This window comes from Stegostoma tigrinum, chromosome 28, assembly GCF_030684315.1.
Source record: "Stegostoma tigrinum isolate sSteTig4 chromosome 28, sSteTig4.hap1, whole genome shotgun sequence".
NCBI lineage: Eukaryota > Metazoa > Chordata > Chondrichthyes > Orectolobiformes > Stegostomatidae > Stegostoma > Stegostoma tigrinum.
The window spans coordinates 14015321-14034119 of NC_081381.1; the positions used below are offsets into that span (position 1 = coordinate 14015321).

At 39.7% G+C, this 18799-nt stretch overlaps 1 protein-coding gene across 2 annotated transcripts in view; it reads right to left on the reverse strand.

Annotated features, from left to right (window-relative positions):
- The window catches only part of ube4b (ubiquitination factor E4B, UFD2 homolog (S. cerevisiae)), a 76548-nt gene that overhangs the window by 6340 nt on the left and 51409 nt on the right, over positions 1 to 18799 (reverse strand). For both annotated transcript variants that reach the window (XM_048561346.2, XM_048561347.2), the window contains 11 exons: positions 16977 to 17175; positions 16692 to 16827; positions 16270 to 16369; positions 12983 to 13110; positions 10199 to 10297; positions 7832 to 8067; positions 6400 to 6526; positions 5839 to 5983; positions 5049 to 5183; positions 4205 to 4396; positions 1833 to 2007 (listed from right to left, as the gene is read on the reverse strand). In XM_048561346.2, coding sequence (XP_048417303.1) covers positions 1833 to 2007; positions 4205 to 4396; positions 5049 to 5183; positions 5839 to 5983; positions 6400 to 6526; positions 7832 to 8067; positions 10199 to 10297; positions 12983 to 13110; positions 16270 to 16369; positions 16692 to 16827; positions 16977 to 17175 — 1672 coding nt within the window. The remainder of the gene's footprint in view (positions 1 to 1832; positions 2008 to 4204; positions 4397 to 5048; positions 5184 to 5838; positions 5984 to 6399; positions 6527 to 7831; positions 8068 to 10198; positions 10298 to 12982; positions 13111 to 16269; positions 16370 to 16691; positions 16828 to 16976; positions 17176 to 18799) is intronic.

Here is an 18799-nt window from a genome sequence, read left to right on the forward strand (position 1 = left end):
TCATTTAGTCAAATTCTGACTCCATGGTTTTGAAGAATGTAAGACGATCTCATTAAAACTTACAAATTTTTACAAGGTGTTACAGGGTGGATATGGATAACTTGTTTGCCCTGGTTGATGAGTTGAGAACTAGGAAAAAAAGTAATCATAGGATAAGGATAGGCCATTTAGACTAAGGTAAGGAGGAAAGGTGATGAAACTTTGGAATTTGCTATCCCAGGAAAATGGAAGCTCAATCATTGAGCATGTTCAAGCCTGAAACCGGTGAATTCCTAGAGACTAACGACAGTAAGAAATATGGAAACAGTCTGAGATGGTACAGGGATGATGTTGTGATCTAAAATGGTCTACTCCTGTTCCTACAACATTAATTTTACTACTAGTAATATTTAGGGAGTAATTGAACGCTTACTGTACACCACAGGATACAAGTCAAATCTCAATTTTTCAGCAGCAGTAAGTTTGCAGATAATACAAAAATTAGTTGAGTGATAAATAGTGAGGAGGGTAGCCTTTAATTACAGGAAGATATAGATGGGCTGATCAATGGCAAACAGAACTCAATTCAGCTAACATGTAGGCAATACACTTGGTCAAGACAAACAAGGCAACGAAGTATGCGATGAGCAATAGTATTTTGGGAAGTACTGAACATCAGAGGGACCCTGGTGTTCATGTATACTGATCCCTCAGGGTATCAGGACAGATGAAAAACGTGATTCTGGCAGGATGTGGCGTACTCACCCTTATTAGTCAATGCATAGATTTTAAGCGCAGGGAGGAGATGCTAAAGCCAGATAAGATGCTGAAACTACCAAAAGGCTTGATGACAAAATTACCTTGCATCTGCTACCAAAGACAATGGATTTGACTGTTTATAACACATTTTAATAGAGTTAAAAGGTACCCTTTGTAGAAATAATTCCATCAATGAACCACATCGCATTGATTTAATGTGAATTATTGTTTTAGTTTTACATTTCAAAGAGACAATTATATACTAAATGTAAAATGCAATTGCCAGTGTCAGTAGACCCTCGTTCTTGTAAAGATTTTGATACTTCAAAGGTGAATTTATACATTGATCTGTGGTGGTTGAGAAAGATTTGAATTTGTAATGTTCAGTGTTAGGAATGAAGTACAATTGGTCCTCATACGGTCATCAATACAGCAGCAATTCAACATCAACTGCTCATGTCATTTCCACTAACTGTTACACAGCATTGCTTAAGATCCACATATAACCTGACGTCACCCAGAGATGATATTGCTAATCATAACAAATTAACTCAGTGGGCTGCAACAATAACTCAAACTAAGAAATGGGTGCTACTGGAGACTTTATTACTAAAAGGTTGCTGTAGTACATAACAGGCCATTCTTTCATAACATTGTAAAATGTGCTTATTACAGCATTTTGCAAAGCAGTTAGTGTAATTTAGTTGGTGTAGTAAGTTTTGGTCCAGGAACTTTAATGTATATGACTGAATCTGTAACAGTACTGCTCACTAACTGCCATTTATTAGATCAGGTAAGTCACCTGCAGTTCCCCTGCATCCTGAATCAGCTACCGACTAAAGTATAAAATTGTAAGAAATAAAAGCTTTAAAAAGGAATCTTGCCAGTCTACGATAGGTTTTTATTTTTTTGAAAAATTTGCTAGGTTAAAGGAACAGGTATTCAAAACAAATGCTTCATCAGCATCAATAAATGATCAGATTATAACATACCAGAATTGACACAAATTGAGAGTATTTTACAAGGTTCTGCAAAGACTCACCAAAAAATTTTCCATTCTAATTCGGCAAAAGAATTTTTCCAAATTAATTTACCTCTGAATTCATCTGGTGCATCTCCATAGTCAATTTCTGCACGGGCATTCTTTGTAACTATTTCTTCCACTTTTTCTGCCAGAAGTCTAAATTTTTCAATAGCTATTGTTGATTTAATTCCTGCTTTCCTCATTTTTGAAATCACCTCATCAAATAATTCTTTACTGTATGATCGCTGTTCCAAAAGAAAAAAGGTATCAGGATATGAAAAAAATTACAGGAAACATTCATGAACCAATAATCATTAATAAATGGATTTAGAAATTACTATTACAGAAGAGGCCTAAATGACCTGACAAGCAGGGAAGAAAAGATACACTATCTATACTAATCCCACGGCCTTAAACATTATGACACTTCAAGCGCTCACCCAAGGTCGGGAGACCCATTTTGTTAAAGGACAAAGTGTTGACCAACAGGCAGCAGAATGCAAACTTAAACTCAGTAATTTAGTGTTGTCAGAATGAGCACAGACCACGTTGGAAGAGAGTGCTTAATATCAGATTGTGGCCAACACAGCGGTTAGCACTGCTGCCTCACACCATCAGGGTCCCAGGTTTGATTCGAGCCTCGGTCAATTGTCTGTTTACACATTCTCCGTGTGTTCACGGATTTTTGCTGGGTGCTCCAGTTTCCTGCCACAGTCCAAAGATGTGCAAGTTAGATGGACTGGCCATTCTAAATTGGCCAGAGTTCAGGGATGTGCAGGCTAGCTATGAGAAATGTCATGGGTCATGGGGATGGTGGGGGAGAATTAACAAACTCTGGGTGAGATGCTCATGGGTTGGTGCAGTCTCGATAGGCCAAATGGGTTCTTTCTGCGCTGTAGGAATTCTGTGGTTCTACCGATCTGCACACTTTCTGTTGAGTTTCTTAGCATTAGCAGAGTATCATAGGATTGGGTGCTTAACCATTTTCTTGGAAGCAGCTCATGATGCACATAGCAGGAGTGCGCACTGGGTCTGAAGGTATGCAAGGAGGGGTGCAGATGGTTTGAAAATACTAATCTTGTCTATGCCCAAAATGCAAAATATACTTCTGACAGCTTGTGACTGCTTGACTGCCCTCCACATAATCTACAATATTAACATTTAAAATGAGAAGCAAAAATCAATGACTAACAACTTATAATCAAACAGTAGTTTTCAAGGTTGTTGGCTACATCTTCAGTATCAGTTTTTGTACGGTAGGAACAGCTGTTATTTCGTTGGAAGGGAAGTGAGTGATAGAAGCACAAAATCTTATAACACAGAAGGAAGCCATTTAACTTTTACAACTCTTTGAAACAGTTGTCCAATTTAGTCCTGATCCCCACCTTCCTCCAAGGAGGAAACAAGTAGCCTGTACACAGCCTGTCAAACTTGATTTACCACCATTATTGATCTTGAGCTTCAATTTCCCAGAGACACCAAAAATCTGTCCATCTCAGCCTTGAATACTTTCAACAATGAAGCATTCACAAATACTCTGGAATGGATAATTCTAAAGACACTCAACCTGTTTGAGAACTTCTTAACCTAAGTCTTTGAGACAGTGGTGGAAAATTTAAAATTCCCTGACCAGCTGAAGAAGCCTCTCAGTGTCTACCCTGTTCAGTCCCTTCAGAAACAGGTTTCACTCAGGTCAACTCTCATTCTTCTAACTTCCAAAAAAATATAGAACCAATTTACTTAGAGACTCTCATCATAAGACAACCTTTGCATGCAAGGGGACAATCTAGAGTGAAGCTTTGCTGTTTTGCCAAAGTGAAGGTGTACTAAAATACGGGGACCAAACTGGCACACAATAGTCCAGGTGTGAACTCACCTGTGCCTGCACAATTATGGCAAGAGTTCTTTATCTTAGTATTTCACACCCTTTGCAGGAATGGCAAATGCCTAATTGCTTACTTATCTCCATGCCAAATCTCTGCACTCCTGTACAAGCACAGCAGGTCTCTATGTAATCAATAAATATGCTTAAAAAGTATTCAGTTTTTCTATTCTTACAGCCAAAGTGACGAACATCAAACAATCTTGTAAATCAGTCCTCTTCAATGCCACATCCAATTGCCTTCTGAAAGATTCCAAGGAATTGGATTCTACCACGCTCTCAGGTGGTGTACACGAGATCTAAAGAACCCTCTGCAGGGTTGAATGTGAATGCTAAATGTCCGAGACCAGGAGGAGGCACATGCTGGAAGTCTGCAGGGGTTTCCTCTGATGGTCAACTTAAAAATTGGTCATTGACCTGACCAATTTGCCCAGAGTTGGTGCTACAGCTGCAAATTCCTTCCCTTCAGAAGTTGCAAACATGCACTTTGTTAGAAGTTACTCTTAGAAATAGATGTAAAATAGGCAAAAGGAAAGCACTTAAAAATGATGCACACAAACCTGATCATCAGCAATTGCTTTTGCAAACCGGGGGCAGTCTAAATGCAGGTAAATATCTGTCAGCTGATCCAAAAGCTTCTTTGGTTCAAAACCATATTTCTCTGGATTCTCTACCTTTAGATCGCGACATTTCGGTCCACATAGTTGCTGCAGGTTAAAATTTAACATGGCAGCTAGGCGTGGGCCAAGTTCCTGCAATAAACAAGGAAAAATTAAAAAACGTGTTCGTGAAATACTGATCTGTAATAGTTAATGTAGAGATTCCAATTAGGTCATTTTATCAACGTTCAAACAATTTTCTGAATACCTTAAACTCCCTGACAAAAACAAGAGAAACAATGAACAAAAGAAAATAAAGACAGAGCAAGTACTGGTGAGCACCTATAACAAAAGATATATTTTGGTTATTAGCATGCACAAAAGTAGCCCTGGTTAAGATAGTCGTCTCTTTTCACTCCTACATACAAACGTCCTTGCTACCTTCATCATGTAACCCTCATTATTTTATCCTTCAGCAAATAAGATTTAGTAAAACTAGTTTACAATGTCAATGTGAATCTTTGGTCAAGCAGGAAAACAATTATGATGGGGTTGAGAGCAATCTCAAGATATCCATTCTATGTCCCCAAGCATCATTTCTTCAAATCTAAATGATCATGCTCAGCATTTAGCAACTTAAAAGTGTCTGAAGTTCTTTCACACACTGGACAATAGTATGCCTGAAGCAAAGTGAATGTCTCACTACTACTCAAAAGTAAGACATAACAATCATGCAAAATGGTCTTTATATCTATGAGCATTGGCAGATTAAAAGGTGGAACAAATCACTAGATAATGTACTCACAGGTCTTAGGAAAGGTTTTTGTACTTGTTTGGTGAGATAATGGAACATATCTACTGTTTCCGCCCCAAGAGCAAGGTACGAGCGGGAGACACGTTCATCCTGTGTCAGCTGTGATTGCCGACTTTGTTGCTGATCCTTTGAAAATAAAAACCGTGAATAATTCGAGGTCCATTAAACGGTGGAATTTATTTTATTCAAGTATATAATCTACATTTTAAAAATGCAAGATGAATGCTGCCATTTCAAAATGCTATTTGCTCATAATTCTTCATAAAAATTAAAAATAAAATGACAGCAGATTTTTAACTCCTAGTTTTAAAAAACGTCATGCAGACCAATGGTGGAACGATAAGGAAGCAGAATCAAACAAACAGCCCAAACACCAGGCATTTAGCACAGTGACTCTGCAGCTTCCTTTTTACATATAACAATCCTAAAAAGGAGCAAAATTCTAGGTTTTGCTCTCAAAAACATTTGAAAGTTTATAAGTATTTATCTGCAGTGATTACTTTGGAAACAGTGTCTTTACGGACAATTTATCACCTAAGTATTTTTCGGTTCTCGACAAACAAAAACAAGTTTGCTATTTGGATACAGTTTCACAAATAATGGGCAACCAGTTATGCAAATACAGCATGCTCCCTTGTTCTTGAATTTCAAGATGCTGCTTTTAAGCACCCTGGAATTAGAAACGGTTTTTGTCTCATCTTTCTGTGGCCATCAGGCAAGATCCTATTCTAGTAATTATTCATAGTAATAACAGCAAACACACATTGAGATGCAAACTCACTCTGGGCAATGAATCCCAGCGCTCTTTGTTCTTCATTTCTTCTTGTACCTCATGGATGCGTTTGAGAGAATCTAGACTTTCATCCAGCAAATAGGTGGTGTCATTTATGAGCATATTGATGTAACGAACAAATTGCTTTCCCGAACTGTAAATATAAAATACATGCAGCGTAAAGCAGGATACAAAACAGCAAGCAGAAAAACTTCATAAATCTAATCAGGTTTTGGGAACAAAACCACAAATAACTGTCCATACACATGGCACTCAGTGGTTACAATGAATCCATGGTTCTTCAGGTTATAGAGTCAGAGAGACGTACAGCACTGAAACGGGCCCTTCAGTCCAACTCATCTGTGCTGACCAGATATCGTCAATTAATCTAGTTCCATTTGCCAGCATTTGGCCTAATCCCTCTGAACCCTTCCTATTCATGTACCCATCTAAATGCCTTTTAAAATGTTACAATTACAGCCTTCTCATCAATCTCACAGTAACATATCATCATACACAAAACCAGTCCTTTCTTTATTGATAGGAGGAAGTTGGGTTGCATCAACTTACTTAAATTCTTCCATGAAGGTACCTTGATGTGCCACATTCTGCCAAAGGCTCTTAAAGATTGTGCTGATGTGGTAACGGATAGTGAACTTGTCATAGAATTCACTGGTTGCTCCAGTATGTTCAACATCTGAGAAACAAATTAACACCCTTTGTTGTTGTTTCCAAAATACTGAAGATCAGTGTAATACGTCAGGTTTGATACTATCTGCTTCAGTAACACTATAACACTAATGTTATTAACGCAGCCCTAGCAAAAGATCACCCAGTCACACATTTTCATCAGGTTATTAGTTTACAAAGCTCCAAAGAAAAAAAAAATTTCCAAAAATGTACATCCTAAGACACTGTACTACCTTCCAAATATTAAGTTAGGATAATTTCACTGACAATGAAGATAAGCATCATTTTTTCCATATAATTTAAAACACATGCACTGAAAATGAAGTGCAAACTAAATGAAGATTTCAAAATAACTATTTGAACAATTCCTGGCACCCGCTGATATGATGCATTGTGATAACACTGTAACATTATAACCAGACTCTGCTCCCGACAAAAAAGGGTCAGTTCAGCTCAGTTGGCTGGTCACCTGGTTGGAGATGAAGCCAACAGTGTGGATTCAATTCCCTTGCTGGCTGAGGCTACCATGAAGATTTCTCAACCTCTCCCCTCATCTGAAACATACGAGTCATCTCTGTCTCATGGCAGAACAGTCTGTATAGTCTGGTGGGACTCTAGCAACTTCATTGTTTATTCTCCACTCAACCCAAGTAGGGCACTAATGTACAAATGTTGTGTGGACATGGATACCCCTAATAGTCAAACAGACCCACACAGCACCTGCATTCACTAAGGATGAGTACTTGTTGAGGAACCATAGGGTGGTCAGCACCTAAGGAACCAGATCACAGCATTAGTTCATGCCTCAAAATGAATGGAGACAGGTTTTTTCCTTTCAGAAAATCAGAACAAACATTCAATTATTTTGTAAAAGGATCAGTCCTTTCATGAAGTTGGTGTTCGCCATTAATTTTCCAATACAAAGTCAGATACTAATCATTGGCTTCAGTGCTTGATTTCTCGTCATGAAAGAATTAACTATACTTGAGGAAGCCTTGGAGTCCTTTAGCCTTTTAGTAAATTGAAAAAAGTCTAATCAACCCATCCTGGAGTGAAATGCTGTCTAGTATGTTTATTGCTGGTCTACCACTAATGATGCTGTTTCCCCAATAAACATAGCAATGAGAATTTAGGAATCACGAGAATAAATTTCTTGAGAAAGTACTTTACAGGAATTTCCCATGTAACTCGCGTGACCCGCGATAGGGTTAGGCTAAGCTCCTTTATCCAGGTGATTTAAACTAAGTCCATTGTACATCAACTGATAAGATTTCCAAGTTAACTTGGGTAATAAATAGGACAAACAGCATACCTGTGTAAAATTTCATTAATGCAGGCACAAGTTGTTTAGTAGCCAATGGATGATTCTCCATTATCTCATAGAATTTCTGTGTTCGAGGCTGAACTGCTGGATTTGTCACAAACATGACTTCTACCAACTTGGCAATCAAGTAAGGATTTCGGATATAGTTCTGACTACAGATAAATACAACAAGGAAGGTCACAACGTCCTGAGTACAAGGTTCATACAAAACCTGAGGGGAATATCTGCAGAAGAATAAGTGAAAAATAAATGATAAGAAAGAGCCATCAATTGTAAAAGCTGGCACATACAATGTTTTCACAAACAGCTGACAACCGGCAATTTGATATTATTTGACAGAGGCACAATGTTACCAGTAAATGCAAATATATTATGAGTAGGTGGCCGTTCAGCCTGTCTGGCCCGCTCCACTACTCAATAAGATCATGGGTGATATGATTACAGCTGTAACTCTACACTCCCACTTACACCCAAAAATTGACTCCCTTGTTAGTAAAGAATTTACCTCTTCCCTTAAAAGCACTCAATGACTCGACCTCCACCACTATTTGGAGGAAAAAAAATTCTAAAAACTTCCAAACCTACAAATAAAATCCTCATTTCAGTATTAAACAGCAGACCCTTTATATTTAAACTGTGTCCCCTTAGAAACATAGAAGATAAGCACAGGAGGCCAATCAAACCTTTCATCACAATCCTAGCTGATCATCCAACTCAATAGCCCAGTCCTACTTTCTCCCCATAACCTTTGATCCCACTTGCCGTCTCTTTAATACATTCAAAATTTTGGCATTAACTACTTCTTGGTGGTAATGAATTCCACATGCTCACCACTTTTGGGTGAAGAAATGACCTACTGATCTCCATCCTAAATGGTGTACCCCGAATCCTCATGCTGGGACCCCTGGTTCTGGCCACATCCATCATCAGGAACATCCTCCTTGCACCTACCCTGTCCAGTCCTGTCAGAATTTTCTCAGTCTCTGAGGATCCCCCGCACCTCATTCGTCTGAACGCCAGCAAAAACAACTGTAACCTATTCAATCTCACCTCATACATCAGTCCTGCCATCCTCGGAATCAGCCTGGGAAACCTTCACTGCACTCTCTCAAAAGCAAAAGCATCCTTTGTCAGAAAAGGAGTTCTGACTACAGATATATACAACATGGAAGGTCTCTTCTAATAAAACAATTATCCTTTCAACAACCACCTTGTCAAGTCATCTCAGGATTTTACATGTTTTGAAAATATCATGTCATAGGAAAATTTTAAATTAACCTTTTTGTTACTCAGGATAAGAGAAGCATTCAGAAAATGGAGAAAAGATGCTTATACCACGGATGTTCATGGTCACTTGTTGACTTTTCGGGGAGACAACACCAATAAAGCAGATATAGCCCAATGCTTCAGTGGGGTTGTGTTTTGTTGCATGATAGTCAACCAAACAAGTGAAAACAGTTCCAGATAGAACACTATCATGTGCTGGATTTACCAGGATACAGCAAGCACGATTAGCCACAGAGCCCCAGGCAATTTGAGAGTGGCCAGAAATAATATTGGCTGGAAGATGTTCAAACTTTGATTAGTTACGGCATACAGACAGAACAAAATACGTTACATTATGCTTTAAAACAAATTGATCACACTTGTGTTGGTTACAGTTGCCATTCAACAAAGAAATATACTTGCAAACATTTTCTGTGTCATTGATAAGGAAAATATTAGGGTTATATTAAGGAGTTCCACAGGACAAAATCCTGACTTGACATATTTCTCAATGGTGTATGCAATTTAGACAAATCATCAAAAAGAAAATTAATTGAACAATAGCATTTACTACCCCTAAATGAACTCAAACAGCGCAGCTTGAGTGTAAGTGGGTGAGGAAACACAATTACAATGCGCAGCTTCTAAATGGAAGCACGTGTAAGCGGCTTCATTACATTAAGATTACAGCTCCAGCAAATTGGCAAATTGAGAGAACCGCAAGACCCCAAAGTCAATTTGAAGGAAGTTCTTCTCATAACCTGGTGAACAGTCTAGACTAAATCAAAATCTGAAAAAAATGCTTTATGTAATTGGCATTTATTCCACCTTCAAAAAATAATTACTTTTGACAACAATATGCACTAAATTGAAGACTCTGACTTGTACAGAGAACCATACAAACTTAAGTTAGTCGAGAACACCAAAAGACCAAATTCTCCTCGAACAGTGGTAGTGCTTTGTATTTTTAGGCTTACCAATCTTGCATAAAAGAGAACTTGTTTTGATCAGCACCCTGGTGATTACACATCACCAAGGGACTAACACCATATCATTAAACCTGTTGAAATTACATTTACATTTACTTACTGTACAATAAACAGCAAAAATTCTGCAATATCTTCTAAATAGAATTCAGGCAATGCTGCAAACACCTTCGGGATCTCTAGGTTAAGGGGCAGTGTCATGCTGTGAGGAGAAAAAACAAACAAACGTTCAGCAATCCTGTAGTTAGTGAACAGCTCAAAAAAAACAGAAGAAACCATGTAAGTCACCACCTATTTGATTAGTATTAGTCTAATTTGTTCAGAAAAAAGTGACTTAAGTTAATATGTCTTCAAAAAGATAAGCAAAACTACAACAAGATCACTTTGTTCACTGACCTCAAAGTAAATGGTGTAGTTTTAGTGTTTTAGGAACAGAGAAATAGGTGATAGTAATTTATAACATGTTCCATACAGATGCTGAATTTGCATTCAAGTCAAAGACTGGTGGAATGCACATCGCTTGCCTTCTGACAGTTCTAGCCAGCAATAAAGCTGGTCATCTCAAACCATTCTTAGTGGCCATGAAGCTTTTAGGAAGTAACATAAATCTACAGCAATTGACAAGGAGGCAAGAAGGATAGCTGATGTCAGTAAAAGTTGACACAAGCAACTCAAAACTAACAGGATAAGTACATTACATGGACCGTTCTCTGTCTGCAATGCAATATTCTGGATTTTAGTACTATAGTCTGCCTACTGCTTGTGCACAAAGACAATTTGCTCATACAACATGCTTTACAGCATTTTGATATAAAAGGGAGTTTTTAAAAAAATCTATTCGTGGGATGTGGGTGTAGCTGGTTGGCCAAAAAGTTTTGCCAAACCTTAGATGCCCTTGAGAAGGTAGTGGTGCGTTGCCTCGTTGAACTGCTGTAGTCTGCCTGCTATGGGTTAACCCACAATGTCATTAGAGAGGGAATTCCAGGACTTTGACCCAGTGACAGCGATGGGAAGTCAATTTACTTCCAAGACAGGATGGTAAGTGGCTTGGAGGGGAATTTGCAGGTGATGTTCCCATATATCTGTTGCCCTTGTCCTTCTAGATGGAAGTGGTCATGGGTTTGGAAGGAACTCTCGAGGTGTCTTTAGTGAATCTCTGCAGTGTATCTTGTAGATCGTATACATTGCTGCTACTGAGCGGCAGTGGAGGAGGGAGTGGATGTAGTGCCAATCAAGCTGGCTGCTTTATCCTGGATGGTGTCAAGCTTCTTGAGTGTTGTTGGGGCTGCACCCATCCAGGAAGTGGGGAGCATTCCATCACACTCCTAACTTATGTCTAGTAGATGGTGGGCAGGCTTTGGGAAGTCAGGAGATGAATTACATGCCACAGTATTCCTAGCTTCTGGCCGGCTCTTGTAGCCCTTATGTTTAATATCATGAATCCAGTTGAGTTCCTGACCAATGATAACTCCCAGGATGTTGGCAGTGGGGGTTTCAGTGATGGTAACACCACTGAACGTCAAGGAGTGGTAGCAGATTGTCTCTTGCTGGTGACGGTCATAGCCTGGAATTGTGTGGCATAAGTGTTAGTTGCGATTTGTTCAAATGCAATATCTAGGTTTGACATGGACTGCTTCAGTATCCAAGGCATCAAGAATGGTGCTGAACATATCACAGAGGGGGCGAGGGCAGGGGCGGACCAGAGCGTTTGCTGCCTGATACCCACTGATTCCAGTTTTGCTAGGGCTTCTTGGTGTCAAGGGCTGTCACTCTCACCCCACCTAATTAATTCAGCTCTTTTGTCCAAGGCTGTCATGAGATTAAGAGGCAAGTGGCCCTGGCAGAACCCAAACTGGGCGTCACTGAGCACGTGCTGCTTAATAGCACTGTAAGTGACGCCCTTCATCACTTTACTGATGATCAAAAGCAGACCGATAGGGCAGTAATTGTCTGCGCTGGATTCGTCCTTCTTTTAAAGTAAAGGACATACTTGGGCAATTTTCTACATTGTCAGGTAGATGCCTGTGTTATAACTATACTGGAACAGCTTGGCTAGGGGAGCAGCAAGTTCTGGAGCACAAGTCTTCAGCACTATTCCCAGAATGTTGTCAGGGCCCATAGTCTTTGCAGTATCCAGTGTCTCCAACCATTTCTTGACATCACGTGGAGTGAATCAAATTGGCTGAAGACTGTATCTGTAATGCTGGCGACCACTGCAGGAGGCCAAGATGAATCATTCACTTGGCACTTCTGGCTGAAAATTGCTGCTAAAGCTTCAGCCTTATCTTTTGCACTGATGTACTGGACTCTTCCATCATTGAGAATGCAGATATTTGTGGAGCCTCCTCCTACAATGAATTGTTTGATTGCCCACCACCATTCACAACTGGATGTGGCAGGACTGCAGAAAGTAAATCACATTTCCTTAACAATGCATTTACTAATAAAGTAATCAAATTCAGATCCCTCATGCGAATGGAAAAGGGAAGAAAGTATAAATCAGCAAGGATTTCTGAGGAGGACTGTAATTCAGAAATCCCTCCTCTTTCCATTATAGGCAAGGAAGATGCTGGCTCAGGAGCCCTCGTCTTGCTCTCCACCACTTAAATTATTAGTTGTCCACTACAAGTTATACACCATCAATAAATGATGGGAGCAAACATTAGAAAAAATAACAATAATAATCGAGAGCAGGAATCATTATGTGTTAGTCATCAGATTTAAAGTGATCCATCTGACTTTTTTCTCACTGAAAACAACAAGCATATTGAACCGATATTCCAGTGGGGGGGGGGCATGAATAAATTATACTATCTTTGTGTCTAACAGATACAAATATTACTGCAATTTGTGATGATATTGTGTAAAACAAGGGCAGAACACTTACTCTGGGTAGTGTGGATCAACCAGACGAAAGATCAGTTGAATTAATGTGCCATAAAACTGGAGGCATCTTCTCAATAGATTCTCATCTAGCAAACCAGCATCAGCACATGCCTTGCTCCGCACCAATTTCTAGGAGTAAAATTGAGAACGCATCAATAAAAACCTAAAATCATCCCCAACTAAAATAACTTTTTAGACAAAACAAAGAATAGACCATTACCGGCACCTACACATCTCAGAACCAATTTCAACATGCCACATTTACACAATCCTCCGAATTTTGTTATAGTACCAACACAAAGGAACTTTGAAATCTATTTTAATGGCTTAACCCCAGGTTTATCGTTAATATCAATAAATAGGACAAAATCAGAATTAAAATGTTAAGGTTCCAAGAAACCAGCATTAATATGTATTGTATTTTAATGTTGTGTGCTGCCATTTAACACTTAGTACAATCTTGCGTCAGATCACCAATGCAACCTTTTTTTAAAATAAAGTAGACAAAGGGAGAGCCAGAGAACTTGGTTTAAGATGAAGGCTAAAGATTTCATGATTTTGAACAGTAAATTTTACTATCCAAAATCAGAACAGTAATATAAATCTAGAATACAACTAACACAAGAATTAACTAGGTAAATGCATAAACAGACTGATTGAACATCCAATTGCAAATGTGATCAAGACAGAGCCCACAGACATCTCAGCAACTCCCAGTCCTGATGGAGCATCAAATCTCACTTAACTTCACACGGGATTATAATTCTTCACTTGTGCCAATCAGGTCTTGAAACTCCATTTCAAGGGCCATTCCATCATAAACTACCTCAAACGACTCTTCCCATTCTGAATTTCCTTTTCTGTTGCATCTAACCACTACCTCTCTCTACTCCCCTCCCCCTCCACCCCCTCTAGTGCACATTCACAAGTGCAAGCTCAACTCTTCACTGACAGCCAGTTCACTAAGCTGAAACTGCTCCTGGGTTTTCTTTGAATTTGAATCTTGTTCAACTGCATCCAGCAAAATAAGCCTTTGGCTGATGGGCATTTCAACACCACTTCCCTGCACTTTCCCCGTAACCCTTGATTCCTTCTGAGATCAAGAATTTGTCGATCTCTGCCTTGAAGGCATCCAACGTCCCGGCCTCCACTGCACTCTGCGGCAATGAATTCCACAAGCCCACCACACTCTGGCTGAAGAAATGTCGTCTCATTTCAGTTTTAAATTTACCCCCTCTAATTTTAAGGCTGTGCCCACGGGTCCTAGTCTCCCCACCTAACGGAAACAACTTCCTAGCGTCCACCCCTTCTAAACCATACATTATCTTGTAAGTTTCTATTCGATCTCCCCTCAACCTTCTAAACTCTAATGAGTACAATCCCAGGATCCTTAGCCATTCATCATACGCTAAACCTACCATTCCAGGGATCATCCGTGTGAATCTCCGCTGGAGATGCTCCAGGGCTAGTATGTCCTTCCTGAGGTGTGGGGCCCAAAATTGGACACAGTATTCAAAATGGGGCCTAACTAGAGCTTTACAAAGCCTCAGAAGCACATCGCTGCTTTTAAATTCCAACCCTCTTGAGATAAACAACAACATTACATTCCCTTTCTTCATTACGGACTCTACCTGCAAGTTAAACTTTAGAGAATCCTGGACCAACACTCCCAGATCCCTTTGCACTTCTGATTCGCGAATTTTCTCACCGTTTAGAAAATAGTCCATGCCTGTATTCTTTTTTCCAAAGTGCAAAACCTCACATTGAATTTCATCAGCCATTTCCTGGACCACTCTCCTAAACTGTCTAAATCTTTCTGCTTCCCCACCTCCTCAGTACTACCTGCCTATCCACATATCTTCGTATCATCGGCAAACTTTGCCAGAATGCCCCCAGTCCCTTCATCCAGATCATTAATATAAGGTAAGCAGCTGTGGCCCCAACACTGAACCCTGCGGGACACACTCGTCACCGGAGCATTACAAAGCTTCTTCTGAGGTCCCACAGGTTAAGTCTTCCCAAGCCCTCACTAAACAGAGCTACTCAACTACTGTAAGACTGTGCAGCCCTCACTGCACAAAACCTGCGCAGATTGGTTGCCATGTGCAGCACAGTCAACAGCATCACTAGTTCTATTCTCGTCAGTCTTCTTCAACTAAACAACCTTTGAAACTCTTTTCAGTGACTCCCAAACTGTCCCGAATGGCTTAATAAAAATCTCACAAGAAGTCCTTCCCCTATTACCGTGCAGAACTGAATGTTGCCACCCAGCAACTCTTGGAACTGCTTGTTCCATAAACATGACCAGTCATAGATTGATGGCTTGTTTAGTACCAACAAAATACAAATAGGGGATTGCATTACACAAAACAGTTCACCACTGCACTTTAATGTTACTCTAAATGATGATCAGTAATTTCTTTTACCAGGCTCAACTTTTAAAAACTTCTAAGATGGATGTCATAAAGTTTATAATAACTTAGTTTACAAGGTCATGAAATACTGCTAAGCTAACTTAGCTACAAAAATACAAACACAATTTTATTGTGCAAAGTTATGAATGGGCTGACAACCAACATGAAATATACACCATATTTTTAACATTTGAATTCAATCTACAATAGTTGATGCTAAATTCAAGTTAATAGTATGTGCCATCAATGGTAAATGATATTCAATACACAGATTTTCTACATGACTGCAGTCACTAACAAAGCCCTACAAAATGCCACTCAACATTACGGGTGCAACGCACATACATCTCAGGACGTGATCTCTGGAAAGAAAATCATGAACATCAGGGTTGATAGTGATAAGGGAATGGGGGCATAGTCTTTTCAAAGTGAAGAGAAAGTCATTTTTACCAATTCAAAGTACTCCGATAATTAGAAAGGAGTAAAATATGATGTGTCTTTCAAAGGGTTCTTAACTGTTATGACAACATAGCACATGTGCTCTGTACAAAGGCTGGTCCTTGCCTCAACATGTACCGAGGCTTCATTCTGAGCCATTTTCTTGGCAGTTTTTGTCAGTGGTGGTTTGCCATTGCTTTCCATTCTTAGTTATCGGGAGAGGAGGCGGGTTTCAAGTGTACATCAGCCAGAGCAAGAAACAAATCTATGCCCTTGGCATTATTCAGCCAATTAAATAAAAATCAGCCTCTACAGTTATGATGCAACAGCAAAAAGTAGATGGACCCATCACTTTTTTCTGTGGAATCTAAAGAAACTAAATATTAGCACTATTGGTGCCACAATTGTATCATTACCTGCAATAATTCTTACACACCTTCAACTGTGTCTTGCATCGCTTCAACATCTCTCTGTGTCTGTTTGCCAATGGAGAATCCTTCCACTGACTTTCACTATTTTTCAGTTCCTCCACAGTCCTGTGGAAAAGGGAAAAGAAAAAGTCAATGTACACCTTAACTGAACTGGAAGAAAAGTTCACTGACACAATGGAGATCAATAAGTATAATTACACACTATTAGTAGAATATTGTGTCACATTTATGGTTTCAGGTTGCCTGTATAACCCCTGTATATGGGAACTGTGCTAAATGAGCTTGTACTGGTCACTCTCAAACCACATATTCTTTTGTGTATAAACTTCCAAGTGCAGACTAATAGATTACCAAACTATCTACTTCGCCATCAAGCTCCTTGAAAGGCCTTCCAAAACATAAATCTATTTTTGCAACCCCTTCCTACCGGTTTAGATCTCTAATAGCTCGCAGTCTTCTTATATATCGGCGGCAACTTGGCAAGATAGCAAGGTGGTGCGCATGTAGTGTCAGGAAGAAGCATTCTGTGGGGAACTTTGGCTCAGCAAACTTAGACTGATCATCTATTGAGATTTAAAAGAAAATATGTAAAGTTTCTAAAAACAATTTAAGCCAAAGAACGCAGTTTAAAATAAACACCTTACTCCAACAGACAGTTACAGGAGAAAGAAAAAACACAAAATTGCATACTAAATACATCAAATGTACTTACTGAGTTCAGAAAGCCAGCTTTTAATGTCTTCCATAGAGGCTTTCACACGCGTCTCATCAGATAGTATGTTGATGCGACACTTTGGGTGGAAAATGTACATCGGGTCAACGGTTTCTAGCTTGATCTTTGTGCTCAGTTGCTGTAGCACCCACAAAAAATTCAACATGAACCCATCGGTCGATACCAGTCGGTCATCTGTCTATTTAAAATAATTTCTACATTTTAAAAATGCTGTACTTATCATGGCGTTTTCAACTATAATTAGGAAATGAGACTTTTTTAAAATGGGCAATATACTCAACTATTTTAAAATTATTTTGTTGGACATGAACATCGCTGGCAAGGTCAGCATTTTTTATCCAACCCCAATCACTCTCAAGAATGGGATTTTGAGAGAAAGCTTCAAATACTATGCTCCCATTCTCTAAATCTCAGGCATTTGATTGGAGTATCTCTGGATATCTGAGTTTTTGTCTAAGGAAACCTAAACAGCAAAATTCACAGCTGATCATGGAAGATCATGTATGGGCGAGCTCACGGCAGGGGAGCAGCTGTGTGGCTTTTGAGAAGTGTAAGCTTACTGCTTTCATTCCCATAAAATTACAACAATAAGTAAAGTGGGTTATTTCTTGATGAAATGCCTTATCAAGATCTGTCTCTTGAATAAACTTCAAAAATATAAACATATGCACTAGGTTAGCCTGGAACAGCGTTTTTAGAGCAGCAAGACTGCTATTTTCTGCGTCTGTAGATTGCTAAGGTGCAAAGATGGCCTTTAGTAGAGTGATGTGCTCTTCCTGTCAGATGTGGGAGATATTCCATGTTACTGATGATTATGTCTGCACTAAGTGTTTGGTTGCAAATCCTATTGGATCGCATGGATCAGTTGGCGTGGCAGCTACAGACAATGAGGAATCTACAGGAGCTACCAAGTGTGATGGATGGCAGTTGCAGGAAGGGAGATAAACCAATGACAGAGTCGGGTAAATGGGTTACCTCCAGGAATGGAGGCTAGTCGTGCGGGGTTCTCCTGTGGTTATCCCCATGTCAAACAACTATGCTGTTTTTGAAACTGTAGAGGGTAATGGACTTTTTGGGAAAACATTGCACTAACAGCAAAGTTTCTAGTACTGAGACTGGCTCTAATGTCACGAGGGGTATGTCAGGTACCGAGCAATCGATTGTGGTGCAGGACTCTCTAGACATAGGCACCAGACACTTCTGTGGCTGAAAGCAAGACATCAAAACTGTATGTTGCCTCCCTGGGGCCAGGATCAAGGATGTCTTGGAGAGGGTGCAAAATATTCTTAAAGAGAAGAGGGACCAGCAGGAGGTCATTACACACATTGGAACTAACAACATAGGAAGAGAAAAGGATGAGATTCTGAGGGCAGAACGTAGGAAGTTAGGCAAGAATTTAAAAACGAAATCCTTGAGGGTAGTAATATCTGGATTACTCCTTGTGCCAAGAGCTAGTGAGGTAGGAATAGGAGGATAGAGCAGATGAATGTGGAGCTGGTTCAGGGGAGAAGGATTCACATGTTTGGATCACTAGAATCTCTTCTGGGGTAGAAGTGACCTGTATAACAAGGATGGGTTGGACGTTAATTGGAAGGGGACTAATACACTGGTGGGGACATTTGAGAGAGCTGACTGGGGGGAAAACTAATGGGGTGGGAATGGATGAAGTGGGGGGCGAAATAGAGAGAGATCGCAAGGATAGACATCAGTCTCAGACTGGTACGGTTGGGAAAAAGCAGAGAATAAGGTACGACTGATAAATTAAACAACATTTATTTTAATGCTGGAGGCCTACTAGATGA